Source organism: Rattus norvegicus, chromosome 10, assembly GCF_021556685.1.
Source record: "Rattus norvegicus strain SHRSP/BbbUtx chromosome 10, alternate assembly SHRSP_T2T, whole genome shotgun sequence".
Lineage (NCBI taxonomy): Eukaryota > Metazoa > Chordata > Mammalia > Rodentia > Muridae > Rattus > Rattus norvegicus.
Genome location: NC_141543.1, coordinates 78,268,128 through 78,293,420, shown reverse-complemented (window position 1 = coordinate 78,293,420; position 25,293 = coordinate 78,268,128). Strand labels below are relative to the sequence as shown.

At 49.9% G+C, this 25,293-nt stretch overlaps 1 protein-coding gene across 37 annotated transcripts; it reads right to left on the bottom strand.

Moving 5' to 3' along the window:
- Positions 1–472: 472 nt before the first annotated feature.
- Septin4 (septin 4) lies at positions 473–24,496 on the bottom strand. Of its 37 annotated transcripts, none has more exons than XM_087570669.1 (14): positions 22,791–24,491; positions 22,129–22,173; positions 20,761–20,768; positions 7,432–7,728; positions 7,041–7,134; positions 6,569–6,655; positions 5,792–5,915; positions 2,098–2,232; positions 1,867–1,984; positions 1,675–1,776; positions 1,411–1,507; positions 1,157–1,319; positions 920–1,019; positions 473–693 (listed from the first exon to the last, which is right to left on the bottom strand). In XM_087570669.1, the coding sequence occupies exons 1-14, from the start codon at positions 24,361–24,363 to the stop codon at positions 634–636; spliced, it is 3,003 nt and encodes a 1,000-aa protein (XP_087426795.1). In that variant the 5' UTR covers positions 24,364–24,491; the 3' UTR covers positions 473–633. The 37 variants fall into 37 exon arrangements, 28 of the variants coding, with proteins under 28 accessions (XP_087426795.1, XP_087426788.1, NP_001395825.1 ...); XM_087570662.1 differs by lacking the exon at positions 20,761–20,768 and having other exon boundaries at positions 920–966; positions 22,125–22,173; positions 22,791–22,979; positions 23,857–24,491; NM_001408896.1 differs by having other exon boundaries at positions 920–966; positions 22,791–24,476.
- Between the last annotated feature and the right edge of the window lie 797 nt (positions 24,497–25,293).

Sequence of the window (25,293 nt, the reverse complement as noted above, 5' to 3'; positions counted from 1 at the left end):
TCAGAGGTTGCCATGTAGTTAATACCTTGATTTACGCAAAAGCAGCTACAGGGGCTGGAGAGATGGCTCAGCGGTTAAGAGCACCCGACTGTTCTTCCAGAGGAGTTCAATTCCCAGCAACCACATGGTGGCTCACAACCATCTGTAAAGAGATCCGATGCCCTCTTCTGGTGTATCTGAAGACAGCTACAGTGTACTTATATGTAATAAATGAATAAATCTTTAAAGAAAAAAAAAAAGCAGCTACAAAATGAAGGTATTATTTATGGGAAGCGTAGAGGCTTGAGGCTCAGAAAATGGAGGCAGAATAAAAATAGTCAAGATGGACAAAGCCAGGCTGTGTTGTAAGCGGAGTGAACTCTATTAGGGGAATTTTTCTCCTTTCTGTTTCCTACTAAAAACCAGAAACCAGTACCCTGAGTCATAGGAGCTATGTTTCCAGGAAATGCGTAAAAATACAGAGACACCTGGAGCCACATATAGGTTAGTTTATTTCCTCTGAGTCTCTGAGAAGTCAGCAGGGATATAAGGCGAACTGGTAGGAGCTGCAGGGGGCCTGAGCAGAGCTGATGCAGGGAGAGAGGCCGGCGTGGGCTGGTAGAAGAGATTTAAATATTCAGGTCCAAAAGCCAGTTAGTGAGTCTCCTTCATCTGTCTTTGGATTTTGTGTAGCATCTCCTGCATCCGCCGCAGCTGAAATAGGTGCACAGATCAGAACAAGGTGTACTGAAGAAGTGCCCCCCAGATTCTAATCCCTTGAGTCTGGGGCTTTGGTGGCCCTTATGTATGACGAAAGTGGCAGAACCACTCAACAGCCCACATATGTATCAGAGCATAAGTATAGGTCCTTCTGTTCCCAAGCCAAGAGAGAGTGAGAATTATCAATGGGGCTTCCCAAGGCTGACGGCACAACTCTCACCTCTTCATCTTTCTCCCGGATGAGCTTCTCAGTTTCTGGATCTGTCCCTGGTGGGACAGCAGGGATAGGGAAGTCAGTACCACTCTCTCTTGTCAGCTTGCTGAAGAGAGGGGGAAAGGAGGGTAGTAAGGTTGGGGGGACCCCAGCACCAACTTGAGTGAAGCCTGGGGCCTGCAGAGTAATAAGGGGAGGACTTGGGATTCCCCTGGCCAGCTTTGTCCTGGCTTCTGGTCATACTTGCGATTCCGTTCCTTCACTACTAGCCGGGTCATGCTCTGGATGCACTGTGCCCTGTAGTTCTCATAGTGTGTCTCTCGGGTCACATCCTTTAGGTCCTGCATGTGGGTACGCACCAGCATTGTCCTCAACTTGACAAAGTCGCAGTGACCTGGGTTTTCCACTGCATAGCAAGGCTAGGAGTCAGCCAGGGTCATAGGTAAAGAAGAACTCCTAAGGGCAAGGGTACTCTGGTCACAAGCTCAGAGCTTTACCTTCCACGATGCCCCAAGGGTAGAGCCGGCCTCGAACTCTCCGCCCCCTGGCTTCTACCACAGTGTTGCTGCCAATCACCGCGAATGGGATGCTTTCCTAAGAGAAGTTATGGGTTGCCTATCAGCATCCTTGTTCTCCCCTGTCCCTTTCCACTTGTGTCTTCTGCTTTGCTCTAAGATGACAGGGTCCTCTTCCACCCCAACAGTCTGTACTTCTATAGAATTCTCCTCCCCTAGGGAGGGGGTACCCTAGGGTGGCCCCACCTTTAGGGCTTGGTCCTGTAATTTGAAGTCCTCATCCTCATCAGAATCACAATCTGGGAACTGATAGATCTTGATTCCAAAGTGCTCGATCTCCTCCCGGATCTGGCAAACAGATGAGGGGGTCCACAGTTCTGGGTACCCCATCCTTTCTAGAAGCCCACCTAACCCCCTCCCTCCATTAGCCTCCCTCACTTTGCATTTCTTTCGGTCCACTTCAGAGGGTGTCAGTGTGTCTGCCTTAGCCAAGATAGGCACAATGTTGACCCGCTGATGCAGGGCCTTCATGAATTCAACATCCAATGGCCGGAGCCTGGGGAACAGGAATCGGTGACCACCCGCTAGTGGTACCCTGCCCCGTGGTGCTCTTGGCCTGTTCCCTTAGTAGACCCCGGTGGTGCCAGGAGCCTCAGGCTCAGACCATACCCGTGGCCAAAGGGTGAGATGAAGTACAGGCAGCAGTGCACCCTGTTGTCTTGGATGTTCTTGCGATTCAGGCCACTCTCATCTCGGAAATACTGTTCAAACTGCTGGTCAATGTACTCAGCCACGGGCCTCCAGCTGGGGCAAGGACAGACAAGCAGAGAAACTGTGGGAGTGGGGGCTGCCTGGGGAACCCTGGCTTGAGCCAAGTTTTGCTTTTTCTACTTTTCCAGGGAAATACCTGGGTAGGATGGGAGTAGTTCACGTCTTGATAGAAAATTAGTCTGGGTACACAGGAAGTTTGATAAATACTAGTTTAAGGAACAAAAAGGGACTGAGGGTGACCAGGCAAAGAAGAATAGCCAGGGGGCAGCAAGTGATCACCACTTAGAAACCCAGGAACCGCTGAGCTCACAGTCCAGCCTCAGAGCCTGTCTCTCCAGACCCTCTCGCCCTTATCTAAGCCCCAGTTGCTTCCATGATGGCGTCTTTGACACCAGCAATGTACACTGCCCTCTACTGCACAGCCATATGTACATTCCTCCACAGTCATCATCATGAAGCAAGGTTCCCATCAACCCTGAGACCCATTTACTTCATTAGTCCCACAAGATAAGTGAGCTCAGACAGCTGCCGTTCTCACATCACAGCATCTGTGAGTGACTCATGTGCTATCAGGCACAGGAAAACAGCACGCAGCTCATGAGGGCGCTCACTTGCTGAGAATGCTTGCCCTAAAGGGCGGGTGGGCAATCCCAGGAACGCAGGTGAAAAGAGAAAACTGTTTTCACGGTGTTTTTCTCTCATCTGCATACGCACGCCCCGGCACAAACACACCATGCACCCTGACAGTAAATTTATAAAAAATTTTTTTCAACTATAGCACAAAAAATGTGTATCACTTAACAGGGATGACAAATGGCTGTCACTTCAGTCACTATAATGCACAATATATATATGCCTTCTACTTATGAAGCACGTTTACTGGAAAACAACTGTTATGCAGACGGCATCCTCATTTTTCTTATGTTTGGTCTCTTGTCCCTTGAGAGATCATGTCCAGTAAGGGATCTACAACAGTTCCTTGTGTGTGTTAACAATGATGAAATCACAATTGATGTGTTTTCCTGAGTCTGTCCCCACAGTTAAACAATGCCTCTCTCCCCGTGTGTGTGTGTGTGTGTGTGTGTGTGTGTGTATGCACGTGTGTCTATGTGTACATAGGCGTGTGTGTGCGTGCACACTTGCATGTTTTTTTTTTTTTTTGGTTCTTTTTTTTTTTTTTTTCGGAGCTGGGGACCGAACCCAGGGCCTTGCGCTTCCTAGGTAAGCGCTCTACCACTGAGCTAAATCCCCAGCCCCCGCACTTGCATGTTTTAAGAACTTCACTTTCAGGATTTCTTCTCTTTTATCTAGTTTAATCCTCACTGCTGTGACATTAGCACTTCAAGCTCAGCACTCTCGTTTTATACAGAAGAAATTAAATTGGGGGACTGGAGAGATGGCTCAGTGGTTAAGAGCACTGACTGCTCTTACAGAGATCCTGAGTTCAAAATCCCAGCAACCACATGGTGGCTCACAACCATCTGTAATGGGATCTGATGCCCTCTTCTGGTGTGTCTGAAGACAGCAACAGTGTACTCATATTAATAAATAAATATTTTTTTAAAAAAGGAAAGCGAGTCCTCAGAGAGACTTCCTCCAGATTCTTTGTGACTCAAAGCTCAGTGTCAGTAACTGCATATGGCCTGACCCACCCATTCCTTATCTGACAGACACAACTAGCTACAAAATGGCTCTTCCTCTGCTCCCTGACTACCACCAGGGATGAGGGTATTTGTTCTGCACTCCTAAAAGTGTCCACCTTTGCATATGTTTGTGTGCCATTTATTCCTCCTGGTTGACTAACTTAGTATCTACAGAGGTACACTATGAACAGTGAGGTAGAATCACCTGGGAACTATTCTTCCTGAAGTGGAACTTTTTTATTAAAAGGCAAAGGAGGTACGCGGGTTGAAAGTGGTCCCTTCTATAGTGGAAAGCAGGTGCTAGTTGGGTCTGGAATTTCTGGACCAGCTGTCCACTGAGACATCCTGCTAGAGTAGGAAAGATGTTGACAACATAGTTATCCTCAGTCCATCTGAAACACCGATGGAAACCACAAGACCAGGACCACAAGACTAGCACAGTACTGTATTGAGAACGTTAGAAGAAATGACCACCCAGTCAGGGCTTAGACAGAGTTGACGATGAGCCGGTTATCTGTGAGGACAGCCACATGGCATGAAAATAAAGCAGGCGGTGAGGGTTTAGAAAGGCTTTCGAGGGTCCAGTTAGTCAATGAGACTCAGGGTTAGAGCACCATGGATCTACAGCCTGCAGTCACATGGGAATCTACAGTCAAGAAGGCCACGCTTGGTCTGATATTCTTCTGCTATTGAACTGAAATTCTTAAAATTACAAACACGGGGACCCACAAATCTTGTTGCTGGCCCTGCAGTTACCACTGCTAAAATGCATCATTCTGGGTTATTTTCAGATCCAACAGATGATGTAGATATGGCTGGGGGTTTTTTGTTGCTTTTTGTTTGTTTGTTATTGTTTTCCATGAGGAAGGAGAATGTAACCATTTGCTCAAGATCATGCAGTTGCTAAATGCCAATCAAGATCTGTGCACACAGGACCATCTGCCCAATTCCTTCACCAAACACACGGCCCTCTTCTCCTGCCTTTTTGGTCCATCGCCTGCACCTACTCACTTAAGTGTGACCATTACCTAAGCATTTCTCTAGTTCATGAAAACAAAAGAAAGCTAAGGGTATGTGCTTGTGTGATGCACATGTCAAAACCATCTTTCTTTTGTTAGGTAGTCTGAAAGCCACCTGGAGTTCCTTCTTTTCCTACTTCCTTCCACCTCTCTCCCTAACTCTTTCTTCTTCTTCTTCATTTTTTTCTTTTTTTGAGACAGAATGTCATATAAGCCAGGCTTCATGGTTGAGACTGGCCTGGAGCTAGTCCTTCCTGCAGCTCCCGAGTACAGGGCTGACGATGATGCACCTTGGTGCCGCCTGGCATTTCCTTGCTGTGTTTTTGTTTTTTTTTTCCTCTGCTCTTTGGATTTTCTTCCCTTCACGCCTCCCTTCCTTTCCCCCTAAACAAGATCTGTTTGCAGCATCTAAGATAATAACTGGAGGAAAGAAAGGAAGGAGGGATGGTGGTGTTCACGTTGCACCTATGCTTGCTCATGGGCGTCTGTCCCCACAAATATAGAGCTATATGCACAGTAGCGCACACTTGCAGTCCCAACAATTGGGAGGCTAATTCGAGAAAACCACTGAGTTCAAGGCTAGCTTGAGTTACACAGTGAGTATACAGCAAGAGACCCTAATCTTTAAAAGAAAAAAAAAAAATCAATCCAAGATCTTGGGAGGCAGAAGTCTGAGGTCAAGGCCTGTTTAGCCTACATAGTAAGTTCCAGGCCAGCTGGGGCTACATAGTAAGTGTCTCAAAGGTAAACAAAACCATCCACCCCCAGCCTTTTCCTCTCACTCTACAGAAGAGACAGCTGTCCAGTGAGGTCACTGATTTCTTCATCCTAGCAAATATGACTATGTCTGTGACCGAGGGTGACCTGTGTAAATGTACACAGCACGTGCGTGGGACAAGGGCAGCTGGGGCTGTCCTGGGTCAGACATACCACTCTGTGTTGTTGACTGCATCCCCGAAACCCGGAGTGTCCACAATGGTGAGTCGCAGCCTCACTCCCTTCTCTTCTATATCCACCGCATGCTTAGTAATCTCCACGGTTTGCATGATCCTCTCTGGAAGAGAGGGAAACTGAGGCGAGGACAAGCGCATGGTCCCGCCCAGCCCCCCCCCAAAAAAAGCCCACTCCAGCTAGCTTTGCTGCCCAGACAGCATCCCTTTCCACCCCCAGGCGCCTGAGGGCCTGTTCCCTGGGAACCAGCAAAAAACACATTTCCCAACACAGGAAATGCCGGTGGCTGTTGGCTCTGGCCCCAGCCCCTGCTCCAGTCTTTTTTCTTGGATTCCTGGAATCCTTTAGGGGTCAGAAACTCACTCAAAGATCAGGATTCTGGTCCCTGCCCTGCCTCTGCACCCAAATCTTTTTACACACACACACACACACACACACACACACACACACCACACACCACCCCCCCCCCCCCCGCCCCAGGACAGGGTAGCCTTGGCTGGCCTTGAACTCTCTGTAGACCAGGCTGGCCATAGTGATCTGCCTGCCTCTGCCTCCTGAGCTCTGGAATTAAAGGCGTGTGCCACCACACCCAGCACAGCACCCAGATCTTCAGGGAGCTGGCTGATGAACTTGCCAGACCAGTTAGGTCTATGGAAAGGAGCCATGTATCTCTCTAGGAAGCCCAGGGCCTCCACCACGCCAAGGGAGGCTCCACCCCCAGTACCTGTGCGGAGTTCAGCTTCCTCCTTTCCTTACCTTCCGCACCTAGCAATTTCCGATCCCGGTACAAGTCAGTGAGGAAGAGACTGTTGACAAGAGTGGATTTACCCAGACCAGATTCTCCTGATGGGAGAGAAGACAGAGGCGTCAACTCAGGTAAAGGTTCACCTGCTCAAGATCTGGGACAGACTGCTGCCTTGCCAATGGGAGCTACATCAATCGAAAGCACAGTATGTCGGATCTGGAAATGTATACAGCCCTCTTGACTGAATGAAGCCAAGAGACTGCCCAAGGTGGCAAGGGAAGGGAGAGATTCTAGAAAACTATTAATCAAGTGCATCTTCTTCTCCCAAATCTGCACATTTTGGGCCATGCTTTAAGTGACTTTGCAAAACAGAACAGCGTCATCTGGTGCTCATTCTTTCCCTCCCCACACGCACTCCTCTGATGCGCACACATCAACTCCGCTGGAAACATCCGTGCCCACCCCAGCCTTGACCCTTCCTACCTGCCACCATGAGGGTAAAGTCAAAGCCTTTCTTCACAGACTTCCTATGAACTTGATTGGGGAGGGTTGCAAAGCCCACGTACTCCTTGTCATCCTAGTGGGCAGGAGACATAATGCATCAGAGTGAGAAGCAGCTCTGTCACTAGCCTTCCTCTTGTCTTCTAGGTCTTGCCTCTTAGTCTGAGCTCCCATCTGAGGCCTCTGGGCAGGTCTTCAGTCCCTACTGTTACTTTGAGTTTCCAATGCCTTCAAGGCAGAAACCACTGAGCCAGGTTCTGTTCTGCAGAACAGAAAGGTCCTCCTGACACATCTACCCCAGGCTCTCTTTCTGCCCTCCCCGGTCCTTCAGCACCCACCCACTGAGTGGCAAAGGCAGGGCTGGAGTCTCTACCTCAGAGGAATCGTAAGGATCAAGCTTGCCCCATGGACTGCGGGGCCTGGAGGAAGGGCTGAGAGGGGCTGGGGGACAGAAGTACTGCTGACTGTCAGAGGGCTGGGACCACAACGTGGCTCTGAACTCCACATCATCATCACAGAGGTCTGGGCTCTGGGGCCTTGGCTCCAAGATCTGGGGCCTGGCCACCCTTGTCTTGGACTCCGTTGGGTGGCAGGGTTCGCTTCCTGGGAAATCCTTCACGAACTTGCTCAGTTCAGCATCATCACTGTTGTCCTCCAGGAAGTGCTTGATCTGGGGGTTTGGGGTAGAGGAGGTGGGAATGGCAGAAGAGGGCAGGACGGGAAGATTGAGGCAAAAGATAGAAGGTGAAAAGGAAAGAAGCAAAGTATGTGTGGTTAAAAGAAACAGCAGTGAAGCCAGAGGACGCGCTCACGCCTAGCCCCGCACACACCTGCTCGCTAGCCTCCCCAAGCCAAGAGACTGGAAAGGGCTTCAGACTCCAGCCCTACAAAGCCCTGTTCTCCTAGCAGGTCATCACCGAGGCTGCTGCCGCTGGAGGTCTGTCTGCCCTAGTCAGGGCCCAGCATCCGTCCCAGAAGCAAGCAAAGAAATCGGACTGAGTAAGAGGAGGAGGAGCAGAGGCCAAAGACTTGAATGTGCCATTCAAAGAGGAGTGTAGAGTCATAAGAGGGTAGGGGTGCTGGTGGGGAGGGTGGGGGGAGGGGGCTTGTCCTCCAGGTAACAAGCCAGAGGATGGTTCAGTGCCTGCCACTGCTGGTCAGGGATCTGGGGACATAGGTGCATGTTCTACTACAGGTTCTTACTCGCAGGCTTGCTGCCCAGGCTTTAGGCCCACTGGCCATACTCGTACTCTAGCTGATGAACCATGCCCAACGTTGGCCTAAACCTCAGAATTGAAGAGTACCACCTTCCTCCTGCCCTGTGGATGCTAAACACAGAGGGTAGTCAGGGACAGACAGGTGAGCGAGGATAAAGGAAACACCAAAAAGGCCTGGGAAATATGGCTGAAGTAAGGCTAGACCTCCTACCCTAAACATGTACCATATACTGGCAGTGACATCTAGGGGAGGGGCCCCTTAGTTGCCTACGTGCCCATTTTCCCTGAACTCAGCACTACTGGAAAGGTTGTGGCCTCACCTAGGAACCACGAATGTGGGGTGCTGAGAAAAGAACTGGCGGGCTTCCCTACAGAGGTCTGTTCTATCGTCATGGAAGTCAAGTGGTTTCCCCTCTTGCCTTAGCCCCCCCTTCCCCCCCCCAGCCATGAGCTTCATAAGAGTTCCCCCTCTCCTTTGGGGGTCAGCATTCTTTGTGGGGTGCCTGGCAGTGCTGGGCTCATCTCTGCCTCACAACACCCACGTGCCACCCCCAGACAATGGACAAGGGCCAGCTGCAGAGGCTGAGTCACCCTCTGGGGATTGGCCAAGCCAGCGGGGCTACCCTGGACCACTGTGAAGTCTCAGACAAAGCAGGAGAGGTAAGATGGTCACAGGCTTCCTGCATAGCACCATTTTACAACGGTCAGAAGTGAAAGGGGCAGACATGCACACTGACAGGTTTATGCTAGAAGAGACAGAGAAGGGGAGGTTAGAAGGGAGAGTCTTGTATGACTCAGGTCCCTACACCTGCTGGTCATCAGCCTTCAAGGTTTGCTTGGAGAGGAGAGAGGAAACTGGAACCAGCATGTGGACTTTAGTGGCCCCAAAGGGCTATGCTAAGGCAAGGCTGACTACAGCTCCCCATGCCCATTATATCTGAGGGCCAACGGATTAACCATACAACCCCATTTATGCTTGTTGGCCTAGCAGAATGATTAACTGTTGCCCCTTTCACTCTCGAGTGTCCCAGCTTGGCCAAATTAATTATACAGAAGCAGAGAAAGGATGGAGTGGCTCTTGTTGTCTGGCAGCTAATGAGTCTGGGGAATTCTGGAAAAATCTCCCTGAACCACCCCAGGGTGACCCAGAATTTGATCTGGGGGTCTTGCTAAACATTTGAGAAAAGACTAAGTTTTCTCTGGGGCACCGAAGACTGGGAAGCACTGATAGAAACCCCAAGCCCACAGAGCTACCAAGATCCCAGCACCACCATCTTCCCTGCCGGACTGATGGTACACCAGCAATGGGGAAGGCCAAAGGACTCCAGACAAGGAGTTTGAGGCACTCGGCTCTTTTTCCATCTGTCTGTCTACCTCCTCCAGCTTTGCCAGGGACCAAACCATTTTCCAGCTCTGAGCCCCTATGCCGGTCAAGGCCAAGTGGGAGACCACTAAGGTCTACCCACCTCCCCAAGCACCACCTTACCCCAGCTTCAGTCCCGTCCTCGGGGACAGGGTTCCCTTGCCATCCCAGTGAATGGTCCATGCCCCACACTTGAGACCCCTGTCAGCAAGCTCTAGGTCTAATTCTATCTCCAGGCAAAGGTCCTCGAACAGAAACAGGCTTGTCTTGATGCTCCTGCTGTCATCTGGCTTCCTGGTTTGTTCCTTCCCCCTTTTTCTTTGACCCCACTCTCTGTGGAATGTTCTTCCCCGCCCCCTCTTCTCCCCTCCCCTGGGCACCCACCCTCCAAGGACGGCTCAGCTGCAGCAGGGTCAGTTAGATCCTCTGCAGCTCCCTCCTCCTCTGATTGGCTGTCCCATGCTGCCTGCCAGCTTCTTACCCTGGTGGGCACAGCACCAACCTCCCAACAAGTCTGCAGTACAGGCTTGATCCACTTAGCTTCTCTTGTTAACCCTAAGAACACTGAAGCCTGCCTGAGGACTGGGACATACATCCCTAAGGTGACTTGACCCATCAGTACATAGCGATGGCCAACCAAGGAACCGAAGTCCAAAGATTCCAACCCCCTCCATCTTTTACCTTAACTTTAAGCAAGGCTAAAAAAAAATGGTGGGATGCCCGATCATCCCCTGCACATAGGCTCCATGGGAACAGACCCACACTTCTTCTCAAGTATTCCACTGTTTTTCTGAACCAGAAGAAGCTGCTGCTCCATCATCCAGAAAACTATTGCTAAATTTCTCTGCAATAGCCACAAAGGAGTCTCTGCTCTGAGGACTCCGTCATCCAAAGATACATGACCTCTGTACTCAACAAAGGCCTCTGTGCCCTACCTCATCTTTTCTACAAAATCAGTAGAAGACTTGGTCTCTAAGGAGTGTGGGTTCAAAGCAAAGAAGGCTGGCATCCTAGAGACCAATTGAAGGGTTTTGGGGGGCGGGGGGTCGTTACAGATGGAGCATCCACTAGGAGTCAGGAGGCCAGTGTTTCTGCTGGGGCAGCAATATTTGTGAGCCTGAATAGTCTTAGTTTTAGAGTCCTTGTCTTTCTTTCTCCCAGGACAGCTGAGAAGAGAAAGCATTCCCAAGTAACAAACACCTCAAGCTGATGTGACACGGAAGTCTGTCTCAAGTCACAGGCTGGTCATTAATAGAGTCCTGTCATTCTTTTCATGGGGAAATTCAGACTTTCTAGAGCTCTTCAGCTGGAGGTCTCCACACTCATTTCCAAAGGAGCTAGGATACTGACCTCCTTCGCTGGCAAGACACAACACAGAGAAGTGTGGCCTGACATGAACCAGTCAGCCCAGGCATTTGGCTAGTTGTGAGTGTAGAGGTCTGAAACTGGACATCTGGGTAATGTGGGGTATCTTTAGCTAGAAAAGAGCAGGGTGGCCTCAGCCAAGCCAAAAGCCCCAAAACCTCAGTTGAACTGAACTTAGTGTGTGGCAGAAAAAGCCCCCCTGATCCCTGCTGAGTTTAGCACTGGAGATAATCAGTGCTCCCCCAGGCTTCTATCTTAGAACAATCAGTCTGTCCATCTCCCATGTGGGCAGAAGATTGGGGAACTGGGATAAGGACAAGCACAACTTGGCCTCTCCCAGGAACCCCCTTTTGAGTAGGTCATAGGGTCACTAACACTTCCTGGCCAAAACTTGGGCCTCTGCCTAGACACAGCTTGAGAGATGAAAGCCCAAAAGGGTGGCCTTTCCAGACCTGAAAGCTTCTGATTCCACAGGGTCCAGAGTTCCCTTTTGGCAGCTGCTCACAGTCAACATCCTGCCCTGTGGGCTGATCACCAATCCCCTCCTGCTGTAAACAGCTTGTGTCTCCCCATGCAGAAAGCAAGGTCTGAAAGAAGAGGGTGGTGTGTGGCTTGGAAGCCCTGACCCCCATACATTGTGTTTCTGGCAGGACAACACCAGAGGAGCTGGTATCCTCAGAGCCAAGGGTGAAAAGTTTTATCTGGGGTTACAGCTTTTCTTCTCACAGGCAGGTGGCAGAAATGAGTCCCCCCCCCCCAAACCCCAACCCCCACACACTGCAGAAGGACCTAGTTGCAGGGACAGGGTAGATGCAGCAGGAGGAATGTTTCCCATGGTTCTGGACTGGGAGGCAAAAGGATGGAGCTGATCATGCCCCTGCACAATAGGACACTGGACTTGCCTCTTCCTCTCTGAGAAAGGTCCAGGGGATGTGGGTCATTCTGTCATCATTCCTTTTAGTGAGGCTGGCAGTGTCTACGGATTTCCTCTGTGTTTTCCAAAGGAAGTTGGTGCTAGTCCCTGCACCCCAGGTAGGTAAGGAAGGGTCATCCAGGTAACACAGCTGACTCCCGCAAGGGCGGGGGACCCCCTACCATCCTCATCAGTGCCGTCCTCTCCAGCACCAGAGGCTACCAGCAGGCACCTCCCACAAAACTGACCTATTCCTTCCTCCAAGACCTTGGGCAGCACCCTGGGGGTCGCGGCCCGCTCAAAGCAGTTCCACTCAGAAGGATTAACTTGAGAGCGGCGACGCGGCGCCTAGCGCCAGCAGTGCCTTGTCTGAACCTAGAGCTGGGGACAGTACCTCACGCCCTGCCCAGCTAGGGCTGCAGCGCCGAGTGTCCCCTCAGAGCAGCCCGGGAGTGGCAGGCCCTGCGTTTCCGGCTGTCCTCTCTCCTTACCATGGTTGCAGCCCGAGCCGGGCCAGCTCCTCCTGGACAGCGCCCCAGCCACCCTTGGTGCGAGCTGCGCGCGGACCTCGTTGCACCGCGGGGCCCCCACTAGCCTTGCAAGAGTGCGGTCCGCTGGTGGCGGGGTGGGGCGGGGCTAGTCGGGCCTGGGGCGGGGCCTGTACCTCTGCAGCCGCGACGGGTGCCTGCGTGAGCGTCTCCTGAAACCCAGGGCTGCACCCGGCAAGTGCTTTTTCTAGAATAGTCTCTCCAGGCAGTGTTGCACCGCAGGAACTCTAGTCAGTTCCCACAGAAAAATAAACCAGCCCACCTGGCATCCCTGGAAGAGAGACTGCCTTTGCACAGGGAGGTCGAGTTGCGGCAAGAGTTAGAGAGCATTAGTAATCCCCCTCCCTCCCCGGAGATTCAACAAGGATTTAGGGGAGTGAACTGACTGAACAGCCAAGTTACTCATTGCTCATACCCACACTATACCTCCTAGGAGGGAAATGTCAGACATTCCCCACCTCCACTCAAGCTGTGAAAAAGACACAGGTTAGCCGGCAGGTTCCTTTTATTCAAGACCCCCAGATTAAAGATTAAAGAGGATTTGCTGCATAAATTATCCAGAGATCAATTGCTAGTAGGGTGGAACAAAGAGGTGAAGAGACAGAAGGGCTCTAAGAGGTTAGGGGAGGCTTGCCTGGGGCAAGCAAGTCCGAGAGAGTGCCTCCGGAAAGGCCAGCTGAGCACAACCTGCAAGGCAGGCCATTCCTCCAATAAGCAGATGAAATGCAGTGGGACAAACGCCCCAGCAGCTTTGGGAGCATTAGAAGGTCAGAAGGGTCAAAGCAGCAGATAGCTAAAGGTAGATTCTTGGGAACAGGGAGTTGAGAAGGGATTTCCTGAATTAAGTAGGGTCTGAACTGGCCAGGTTCCTGTGGAAGTTTCCAGAAACATGTCCCCCCCTGACCCCCAAAAGCCCTTCCCGAAGGGCAGGTTGACTGACTGGCCTCAGCCTGAATGTACTTCAGGCAAAGCTGAGCTCTACCACTATGGCTCTCTCACAGTACAAGTGAGTGCTAGCTAGCTAGCAAGCTGAGGAGAAACTTGTCTAGTTAGGAGACCTTAGGCAACTCACTTCACCTCAGTGCCTCAGTTTTCCATCCCCCAAAATTAAGGGGATAAAACTAGATGGTTTCTAAGTTTCTAACTGTTTCTTCTGGCTTTCTAAACATGGATGCAGTGTTGTCAGAGTGAGCTGCATGCTTCTATAGGCCTTAGAGGCAGTCAGGAACGAGGCAGAAGTTTAGCCATGAAGAGAGCCTGAGGGATATGGTGGGGGGCCTGCAAGCTTGGCTTCAGTGAGGTACCCTCTGAAACTATACATAGGTTCCAGACAAAGGTCTGTGGTAGACAGGAGACTTCAAGCTGCACCCAGAAAAACAAAGACACAAAAGGGGAATTCCAGTGCTGCTGGAAGTCTACAGAAGCAGCAGCTTGCGGTGGTTGGCTGTACCTTTTGAGTGGCAACCTTAGGCTACACTAGTCCCAAGCCACCAGCACACACCTGAAAGATACATTGTCAATCTAGTCATGTGGGTGGGAGTCAGGGAAAAATCTGCATCAAAGAAAACAGATCCCGGGCTAATGTAGCTAAGTCTATAAAGTGCTTGCACTGTACTGGAAGATCTGAACTTGATCTTCAGAAACCATAGAAAATAATTAAAAGCTGGGGGTGTGGTGGCCTACTGTAATTCCAACGTGAGGAACGTAAAGACTGGTGGATTTCTGGAGCTCACTGGCTGACCAGCCTCACCTAACTGGTAAGCCCCAGGACCCAGTGAGAGAGCTTGTCTGAAAACAAACAAGGTGCACGGCTGTCCTGAGGAACAACACCCAAGGCTGAACTCTGACCTCGTTTCCACACATACATGTTTATGCCTCCATTCATGTAAGACAAGGGAGCAGCAGGCCTGACCACAAAGTCTTGTTTTCTTTACTGTCAAATCCTAAGCCCCAAGCCATGCTGAGTGTGGACCCAGAACTATCTCAAAAGGCAGCTTGGCTAGTTTCTTTCTCTTCAGCTGTGGCTGGACTTCCCCCAGCTCTTCTCTACCACCTGCTGCTCTGGGGTCCAGAGCCTACATGTCTTAAGGCACGTTGGTGCCAGCTTGTCTTGAGAAAAGCCCCAAGAGAAGCCTTAGACCATAAAACTCTGACCCATGCCAGAAAGCATGGGTCTAAGTGGCACACCGTCCCCCTCTCACTCTGGTAACATGCTGGGTAAAACAACAGCTGAAGATAGGCTAAGCCATCCCTTTCCCACAGGCCTGTAGGCTAGCCCTGGAATACTCTGTGAGAGAGCCAGACTTTAGCATATGTTCTATGGCAACAATGTCTATTGAAAAGTCCCTTGATCTTCCTGGGCTTCTATTTCCCTCACTGAAGGAAACTGGACCCTCCCCCACAATTTCTAGCTCTTTCTCTGTATTGATCATATTTGGTCAGAGCGTAGCCCAGATCCAGCCACTCTTGCACGAATCCCTTTCCACCTTCCCACACACCCCCGTGTCAGGTGCTGAGGCCCACTTTGCCTTAACCCCTTTCATCTCACACAGCTCTGGGACTCCTTTGAAGTTCATAATCCAGAGAGGTAAGCAGTGATATTCTTGACTAGGTATGGTTTCCTGAGCATTGCTAGCATAGACAGGCAAACATCTGGGGAACAGATAGCTTGGCACAGGGGATAACATCATTCCCTGAGAAATGCAAGGCAGCAATCACAGCCATAGCCCGATACCCACAGTCCACCAGCTCCTGGACAAGGAGTTGCACGGCACCGCAGTTTTCATAAGGACACTGTGTGTGGCCAAGCCAGGACCTAAGTTTAAGACACGGAATGCTTACACTGAAAGTCAGTATTTTGGGCCTGCATGATAAGCAAAAGGCCACTATAGCGCCTCTCAGTAGCCATTTTCCATAAGTGGCTCAAGAACTAATAGTGTCTCCCTTCTGCCACAAATGAATGACTTACTGATGCTATGGTCAAGAGCTCAGGTGGAGCCAAAGTGCTGGCTTGTGTCTTTAAAGGAAAACTCAGTAAGTCTGTATGGAAGCAGACTCCCTTAAAGCATTCCCCCAACCCCCACCCCAGCTGCTGCCTCAGGTCCTACATTGTGGAACAGGCCTGAGATGCAGGTGGCACCTGTTGTGTGGCTACACAGACAGAGCAGGAGCTCTGATGCTCCAAAAGTGCAAGAGGCCAACTAACCACAGGAGGTCCAGGTGGGAGGAGCCTGGCAAACCTTCTGACGTCATCACTCCCTGACCACTCTGACTCTCCTAGCTTCCCAGCCTGTCTTTAAATACCTCCTCGGCTTTTAAGGGCATGGATTCTAGCATCCTGCAGTCTATGAAAACTGATTTACCCAGGTATTTGTCATGTCAAGTCAAAGCACTCCCCCACCCTGGCTAAATGCTTCTGTGCTAGAAGGCTTGCTGACTCATTTCACTAGACTTTGTCCTTGGATGTCCGCACCCTTTCAAGTGACCTGTCTGTATACTGTTCTCTCCCAAATTAAGCAAAACCCCCTGGGGGGCTGGAATGTGTCTTCCATTTTAACCTCAGCTGACTTCTAGCATGGGACTAGAGAATCTGTCATGTGATGGTAACTGGGCCCTGCCCCCAGGAGCTGGCTAATCAATACGCACCGGCTAAAACAGTGCACTAATTAGTTTTCTGCTCTGGTTTTAGTGCACAGGCAAGCCTGCAGGGTCTAAACTTCTCTGACCCGGCAGCACGTGTCCTTCATTCTGTCTGCTCTCAAACGCAGGCTTCCTCCTAGCCTCTTCACTCACATGGGAAGGCGTGACTGTTGCCCTCCTTTTGCTGTTCCTGACATTCTGAAATGCTGAGAACTTTACAGAAGATGCAGTGACAGGAGTGTCTGTACCACACTGTGGGGCAGTAGAATGGGATATTCCTTAGTGTTTTCAGCTTTGACAAACAAGCTCAGACTCCCAGTTTTTTTATCCTTGGAGATAAAAAATGTCTATGCCACAGGTTGCCAGAAATAGACAGTAACATGAGAAGGTAAAGCCACTAAAATGAACAGTAGCTATTATATCTGCAAATATGGACATTATCAACACCAAACCAGCTGCTGCCAACTGTGGCTATTTCAAATGTTTTCCCTCCGGGGGATTAGGAGTGCCCATGTGTGATGGGTATAGAGAGATGGGAACAGAGAATGCCCGAGTAATGCCTTCAGAAGTGACTGTGGGGTCAGCTTTTCCGGTCTAGGTCTTAGACCTACCAACACAAATTCCCAAGAACAATCACAGAGACTTTTAAATGACTTCTGACCATGGTGAGTGTACCAAGGAAGAGACTGGTCCCTCCAGCCCAAGTCTGAGTGCTGGGGCTTCTCTCAGGAACTAAGAGACATTGCTCACATTCTGTTCCCCTCCTCTAGCTTTTGTCCACCCTTGAGGAGCAGCTGTCTTTCTGCTCCCCTCCCGGCAGCTGAACCAAAGGCAGCTGAGCAGAGGGTGAAGGAACATGACCAGCTCCACTGATCAGGACAGCGGCCTTCTGGCTCAACAGCTGTCAGGACGGCTTCTGGACTGAAGAGTTTTCTTCCTCACTTCCTCATTCAAGTTGGCCCCCTGAAGTCCACCTTCCTGCTCCACCTGAGCCCACTGTCTTCCTCCTTACTAAAAACCATCCCCTCAGACATCACTAAAATACTCTAAGTGAAAGAACTGGAAATGGAGTCCAGTCAGGAGAGTTAGCTTTTCAAGGTACACTAATGGGCTTGGGGAGGCCTGGAGATGTAACTTGATGTGTAAGAGCACTGGCTGCTCTCCCAGACCCAGGTTCGATCCCCAGCACCAACATGTTGGCTCGCAGCTGTCTGTAGCTCCAGTTCCAGTGATCTGAGGCCTTTTTCTGGTTTCCCAGGGTACCAGGTATGAATGTGGGATACTGACAGGCATACTTCCAGACAAAATTACCCACACACATAAATTAGGTAAACAAAAAAGAAAAACATACACTAGGAAGTCCAAGATGTATGTGCCTGTGTGGGATTATTTTGACAACAGAAAACTAAGGATGATTAGCTGCTTTAGTTCCACCATCAAAGCCAAGGAAGAAACACGTTTTCCTGCCTTTATTACCTAAGAGCCAGCGGCCCTGGTCTTACAGTGAGGCTGGGAAATCTGCCCTCAGCTCCGTATCCAGAGGCTGATGCTGAAATAGACTATTCCACAACTCACGCTTTGTCCAGCATGAACGAGGGTCCATGAGAAGCAGGACTTTCAGTAGTAAACCCTATGGCCAACCTAACCTATCCCCAAATTAGCAAGTCAGGGCCAGAAGTCAGCAGCTGTTCATCGTGCTCCAGAACTGGCTGCCCTCGACAGGTACAAATGACCCAAGTGCCACCTGATGGGGTAAGAGGCTGTGTAGTGGGGTCAAGCTGCTGTAAAAAGCCTTCTGAGGTACCCTGCCTCATTTTCACCCCCATTGCTCTATGCATCCCAAATTAGCCTCTCAACCACCAGATAGACCAGCTGTCCTAAACCTGTGGGTCATGAGGGGTCAACTAAGACCACTGGAAATCACAGCTATTTACCTTACAATCCATAACGGTAGCAAAATTACAGTTATAAAATAACGACAAAAATAATCTTACAGTTAGGGGTCGCCACAATATGAGGAACTGTATTAAAGGGCCACGACATTAGGAAGATTGAGATCCACTGCTCTGTACCAGGCGAGAAGACTGGGGAAAGTGGGAAAGAGAATTCTCAGGATTCCTTTCAAATAGCTCGCATTGTAGGATTCTGTTTCCTTCCCTTAATGAATGCAGACACTCCTGGGTTCCTAAGAGACTAGAAGCTTTCTTTAGTAAATAAGATGCCCCAGAGCTGAGCTCCCCCAGCATACAGAAGTCAACAGGAATTTGATGACCCTCTCTCCTTCAGTGATCAAATGACATAAGACCCTTTGACATTTCAAGTCGGCCTTGGGTACCACTGAGATGACCTCCTCTGGTAACTGCCCTAATTCCAGCCTTGGTTTCTTGCATAATTGATAGATGTGGCAAGAAGGAAACCACCTCATCCTCTGATAGCCTGAGAAGTCACATCCAGTGGCCAGGAGGTCCGGTATCCTGTAGGCAAGTGATCTGGGGGCTGGACTACCCCTGTCCATCAGAGACATTGCAGCCTGTCTTACTAAGAGATGCTTTATTTCCAGAAGTCCCCAGGCCAAAGGAGAAGGCAGTTGCCCTGACCCACTTCTTGTCGAGATTCTGCTAGTACATATATGATAGGAATGCTCCCCTCGGTTTAGCCTCATCTTCTCTGGGGAGATTCCAACCTCTATCACCCTAATCCATGGGTGAGAAGCACTTCTCAACCCCACTCCTAGACAAAAGGACCTCGAGGAGCCATTCGGGAGATCAACAGAGTCATTGGCAGAATCTGGCTTTATCCATAGCTGCAGACTCAGAGGGGCTTATGAAATTCAGTATTCTCCATCGCTGTGGACCTGGAAGATTCCCAGATGAGTATTCAGTAACAAATACTGCCTTCCATGAGCCAGCCACTGGGGTTGAGCCACTAGAGAATTCCTGCTGGGAATGGAATCTGGAAGTCTCTATGGTCAAGCACTCCCAAATCAGAGGAACCAGGGTCCTTGCACACAAGGCACCCAGACTACAGGGTCTCCATCCCGGGCCTCCCTGAGGGCTATATATCCCGAAATGATAGGCTGTGAGAGCTGTTTCATGGAGACTACTTTGCCTAACTCTGTGCAAATCCTACCTCTAGAGAGCCAAAGGAGACCCCGGCCCAGCTGCCTGAGAGCCTCTCCTCCTAGCTTCTGGGGAGCAGCTTTGCTACTGAGCAGAGCTGAAGAGCTGTAATTATCCAGACAGGATAAGAGCTATTTTGGGAAGAAGTCATTCTGCTGCCAGAACTTTTGACTTCCTAAACTAAAACAAGATGCACAGAGAAGGGGGCGAGGGTGGGGAGGATGGAGAGAAGCCTGCTTAGTCACAGGCATCAAATCTTGAACCGAAGGAAACAGTACCCCTTTCAAAGGTATAGCTTTGTATTAGGGTATCTCCCTAATATATATATCCCTAAGATATCTCCCTCTGGCCTCGGAAAGAAGGCTGTAGCCACCCTCTACTTCTCCTCCTCCTGGCTCCCCATTGCCTAAGCCCCATCAAGAGCATTCATCCAGACTGTTGTTTGTTTGGGTATCTGAGCACAGACTAGTACCTATTTATATATGGTTTTTACCCTGTCCATGTCTGTCTTATCTCCCCATTAGTGTAGTCAGTATCTCAAAGCAAGGAAGTGAGTGTGTACTAGCAGAGTGTCACACATCTGAATTAAAAAACAAAACAAAAACAAAAACAAAAAACAACCCATCTACGGAATGAAGGAGCAGGATGGTCTGGAGCAGAGTTAAAAGGGACTTCCTGGGGGTTGGGGATTTAGCTCAGTGGTAGAGTGCTTGCCTAGCAAGCGCAAGGCCCTGGGTTCGGTCCTCAGCTCCGGAAAAAAAAAAAAAAAAAAAAAAAGGGACTTCCTGCTTTGCTTGGAAATAATCTCTAAGAGTGCCTTCTCCCACCTACAGCTGAACTCTGGGTCTGAGGCAGAGGGGGTGGCAGCTGCATTCCTGGACACCGCCCTTCCAGCTGTTCTGTTATCTGAGCTCTTGCTGTCCCCACTCATTTCTATCTCAAGTCAACTGTTCATCCCGGGTCAGTCAGCCATGGATGGGCCTCACTAGAGATTTTTGCTAGGCTTTGGGTTAAGAGAGTAATGTGGTCAAAGAAAAGAGTGAGGCCGGAAGAGCTTTGACCATCTTATCAAAAGCAGACCAAGAGCCCAAGCACTTAAGGGAACAGTCAACGCACTGCAAAATCAGGACACTGCCATATTTAGGACACGGGACTGCCAAGAGCAGAGCCCACTTTATGTTTCCCCAACCTGAGGACTCAAATAGTGTGTAACCCAGAAAGGCAACCCCTTTTTGAAGTGCCCTAGGCAGGAGAGGGAAGGGCCAGATGGGGAATGATCCAACCCATAGCTGCCTAGCCTTCCCCTGGAGCACTGGGTGAAAGATCTTCACTTTCTCTTCAAAGCTGCAACTTCGGCTCATGTAACATTTTTGTACAAACGTCCCTGCACAGTGCCCTTATGTGCAGCGGACAAGCTACTAACCACATACATAGTTCTGTCTCCTTCCACACCCCTCCCTCCCATCAGAGGGCAGGAGAAGGAATTAGGTAAGGGGTTGGGACACTGGACTACAAGTATCTCCCAGAAGGATTCTTACCTCCTCATCTGTCAAAACAAAGAAGTAGAAGCCAGGCATTTCCGGGGGGCAGGCAACAAATGGAATTCAGGAAGTGTCAACATGAGGAGGGGAAAGATTGTGTTACTAAAGATGGCCAGTTGACATGGGAATGGCCCAGCCCAAGTCCCTTCTTAGGCCGCAAATGGCCTAAAAACTGCAGCTGCCGTTTACTTGGTGTTCATGATGCCAAGCACTGTGGTGAGTGCTTTACACATCAAGCAGTTCACACTGGTCAGATTCTCCAAGGGATGGAGGACTTGGGATGGGAGTGCGTGCACAGGGTCCCCTCCCCCCAATGCCATCCAGCCCAGTCCTGTGTCCCATTAGTAAATAGGACGAGGGCTTATCGCGCCATACTTCTCACAAGCAAGAACTCTATGCTACCAAGACTCACTCTTAGAGGTCTGGGCCTCATGCTCGCTTGCCCCTGTGCTACCAGTGGCCAGGCATAAAGAGGAGCAAAGCATCTGCAAGGAACCATTAATGACTCCAGAGACAAGGCAAGCTGTGAGCAGGCCTAGGGATCCTACCAAGGCGAGGGAGGGACGAAGGGAGGGAGGGAATGAGGGCTTGAGGAGAGCTCTGAACCCTTAACCTGAATCACTGGGGATTCAACAATGGGCATGACTTTGAAGCAGCTGTCTTGTTCTGGTGATTTTTCCCTTAAAACACATGACTGGGGGGTTGGAAAGATGGCTCAGTGGTTAAGAACACTGGCTACTCTTGCAGAGAAACCAAGTTCAATTCCCAGCAACCATGTGGCAACTCACAACTGTCTGTAACTCCAGTTCCAGGGAATCTGACTCCCTCTTCTGATCTTCATGGGCACAGAGGCAAAAGACCCAAACACAGCAAATAAATTAAATCTTAAAAGCTGGGTGCAGATGGTGGCACAAACACAGTACAAGCAATCTGGAGGCACATAGGTCTGTGTGTATTGAAGGCCACTCTGGTCTACATAGCAAGGCCAAGGCTACATTATAAAACACAGCCTTGTCTCAAAAACAAACAAAAACCCAACCTATGATAGGTAAGATTAAGTGTAAGGACCACAGGACTTAAGTTGCATCCTTTCCAGTAAATCTACTTTGAGTTCTCATTAAAAGACGACTGTTGAAAATAAAAAAGGTTCACATTCCCAAAGGGATGACTAGGAGTGGAATTTAAGGTAAAAAAGAGAATTACCGCTCGTTTAGGTTTAAATCCTCGACATTTAGTTTCTTAACAGATTTAGCCTACAGGACAGACATGGAGGCCACCCTATCACTTGTCTTCTCACCTTCCCCCACAGCCTTCCACAAGTGCCCCACCACCACCACCACCACCAAAAGACAGGAAAATACAGACCTTTCAGCCACCAGAGGATCCGGTTGTACATTTCCTCGGAAACATCTGAAAGTAACGGAAGCTTGCTTTTTCCTGTGTGTGGAATGTCATCCTCCTTCCACACCTCCACCAGAAAGTCTTCTTAGCCCTTGACCCTTTTCACTCTCTTCCCACCTAGGAATGGGTACCGTATGCCCACTGTCCCTCTTCCACCTTCTCTGCTGTGTGCTTTAATGTGCTCTACCTCCTGGAAGCCCAAGAACCAGTCCCTATGCACCCCAACTACTCCACTTTGAAAGCAGAGTATTTAACTGAGGCTCTAGTTTGTTTTAACAGCCTTACTAGCCCCTACTCTGCCTCTGTTCTTTATTTCCATTCTGAGGAATCACTTCTGACCCTGCATGTGTTCTCTACCTTCCACGGAAGAGCTAAGCCGCAATGCCTGTTAACAGTCAATGCTCAACTCCAGATCTAACCATTTGCATTGATGTCAGCAGCGTGGAGCTCACTGAAGCTGGCAGGCAAGGCATGGAACAAAGCTCAAAGACAGAACCAACTTTGGCACTAGCAGGAAGGCAGCCTTGGGGCCCAGAATGAAGAGCGGGTGCTTTGCTGCCCATCCCAACCAATATCCCATGTCGCTAACTGTGGCTTGCAGCCGGACGGTTTGCTTCTCCACATACCGAGGAAGAAAGCATTGAACCCTTGAGAGGGTTGTTTGCTGGTGCACTTCGGGGTCTTTTGCACTTCTGTCAATGGTACCCGGTATAAAGACTCCTTTGGGGATGGTGGTAAGCTTGCTTTGTCTCTCTGGAACATCAGGTCCTCACAGAAAGAGGTTGAGTCCATTTCATAAAAGGACTCTAAAGGGTCTAGGAAGGGAGGCGACTTAGGTTCAAAATCAAATATGGATTGGTTTTGGGGTGTTTCAACTTTAGGATTCAGTAAGGCCCACCATGAGCAATCAGGCCCATACTTAGGTAAGGACCGAGGGGGCAAAGGCCGAGGGGTCAACTCAAAGGCTGCAGTGGCTTGGGTAGAGGGCTTTGGAGAAAGCTCTGAATATAGGGGAGACTTATAGGTTCCTTCAGACACTGTTCGACATGTCACATGATGAGGTGACTGCATTGACTGTTTTCCTGGGGAGATGGTCACCTTGCGTCCGACCTCACGTTCTCGGGGTGGGGACCTCACAGTGGGCTCCGTTTCGGATATTAAAATCTTTGGGGGCTTCGTCTCAATACAGAAAGAACGCTCTGGTCGAGGAGGAAGAGGGGGATGAGGGGGATGAGGGGGATGAGGGGGATGGGGGGGAGGAGGAGGAGGAGGAGGAGGAGGGGGAGGGGGAGGAGGAGCTCGTGGTGCCCCATCTAAATCTCTAAGAACAGAAAATTTGAGGCCTGTTGACAATTTCGTGGTCTTTTGCGAGGTCTTAGGTTCTGAAAGTACTGAGCTGTGACCAACTTCTGGCTCCTGGGGAGGGATCTTTCTAATAACTATCTGAGGGGTATTAGCCGTGCGACTACTATGCTCTTGGACAAAGACATTTCTTGAAGATTTGACCTCAGCAGTAGTCCTTCGGGTGGGCTCTGTTTGTATAGCTTCATCCTTCGGGCAAGCTGAAACCCTACGGGGTACTTTAACCCCCTGGGGGTTCTGGACCTTGGAGGGTGGGTCCTCCTCTTTTTCTCTTGTGAAATACAAGTGACGGTATTTTGCGTCAGAGGCCATGGAGGAATGGTAGCCAACCTCGCGCCCTGGCTTGTTCTCAGTTCTTCGTGTTGAGTCTTCCCTGACTGGACTGACAGTCCGGTTCACTCCTGCGAGATGGGAGGACAGTGTCTGGACTGACTGGTTCTTTCGATGAGGAGAGTGATGAGGAGAATGATGGCGGGGTACCTCTACTCTTGTTCGGGTCTCAGTTCCCCGTGAAGTGGAGACTGCAGAGAGGCCAGGCCCTGACTGTGGGCACACAGAGCGTGGGTAGTCTGATGTTGAATGGTGAGTGGTGGATGCAGCTTCGGCTCTTTTCTGGGAAGAAGGAGGAGGAGGAGGAGCAGGAGGAGGAGGAGCAGGAGGAGGAGGAGGACTCAGGGAGACAGCAGCAGCTCGCTGGCTTGAGGAATAATACCCATGTGTCCGCTGAGGAGCGGAGGTAGTAACCTCAGCCCCTCTGTGTGAAGAAACTGCTACCTTGGACCCATTTTTATTTGTCTTGTACACCTGAAAGACTGTGGCCTTCTGGGTAGACGCCATGTTTTATCAGCTGGCTTGTTTTCAGGATCCCGATTAGGCCTGAGTGTTTACCCTCATTGTTTTCAGAGCTGCTGTTCTTGGTCCCCCACGAAAGTGGCAGCTGTTCTAAGAGTGTCTCACAGTCCTCTCTACAATCTCTGTCTGATGATGTCATAAAAGGAGCTTCCTATTAAACACCTTGTTTTACAGCGACAATTCTTCATAGACAATTACTACCCAGATGGAAAGTAACTGCCTCTTTGGACTTGACAATAAGCCTTTGGCGAAGTTCTTAAGAAAGTCAGGATTTCCTTGTATACAGGCAATTTCCTTATCGATCCTGGATTCTAGGAGTTCTCAGGGAGCCATCCAAGGACCAATCAGCTAGAAGACTGTATGGAGTCAGCCTCGCAGGCCAGTCAAGTGAGCTCGGCTTGAACAAGGTACCTTTTGGTGTATACAGACTTACTCCCATCTTATCTGAAACTGCTACATACGAATTAAATAATAATAATAGTGATAATGACGGTGATGATGATAGAGCTCCAGACTTTCCCAAGTTTCTCGAATGGTCTAAGGTCAAAACCTAGGTTACTCAAGTTATAAACTCTCACATTATCCCAGGAATATAGAGTATCACAGTAAAAATCATAGTAAACATCTGGTCCAGCACCTTGGACATGACTTACCAGAGTCTTAGTTTCAATCTGAAAACTACTACCTCATACACGAGAATGGCACAATAAATATTAATGTCCCTTCTCATTAATGATCTTCCTATTAGCAACCAGCTAGATTCAGATGTTCATCCTTTTTCTTTTCTCTTCCTTCCTCCCCTCCCCCTTCTTTTGAAACAGGGTCTCATGTAACCCGGGCTAGCCTTGAACTCTTTCCGTAGCCAAAAATGATCTTGCGCTTCTGCCTTCCTGTCCTGCTTCTGCCTCCCAAGGA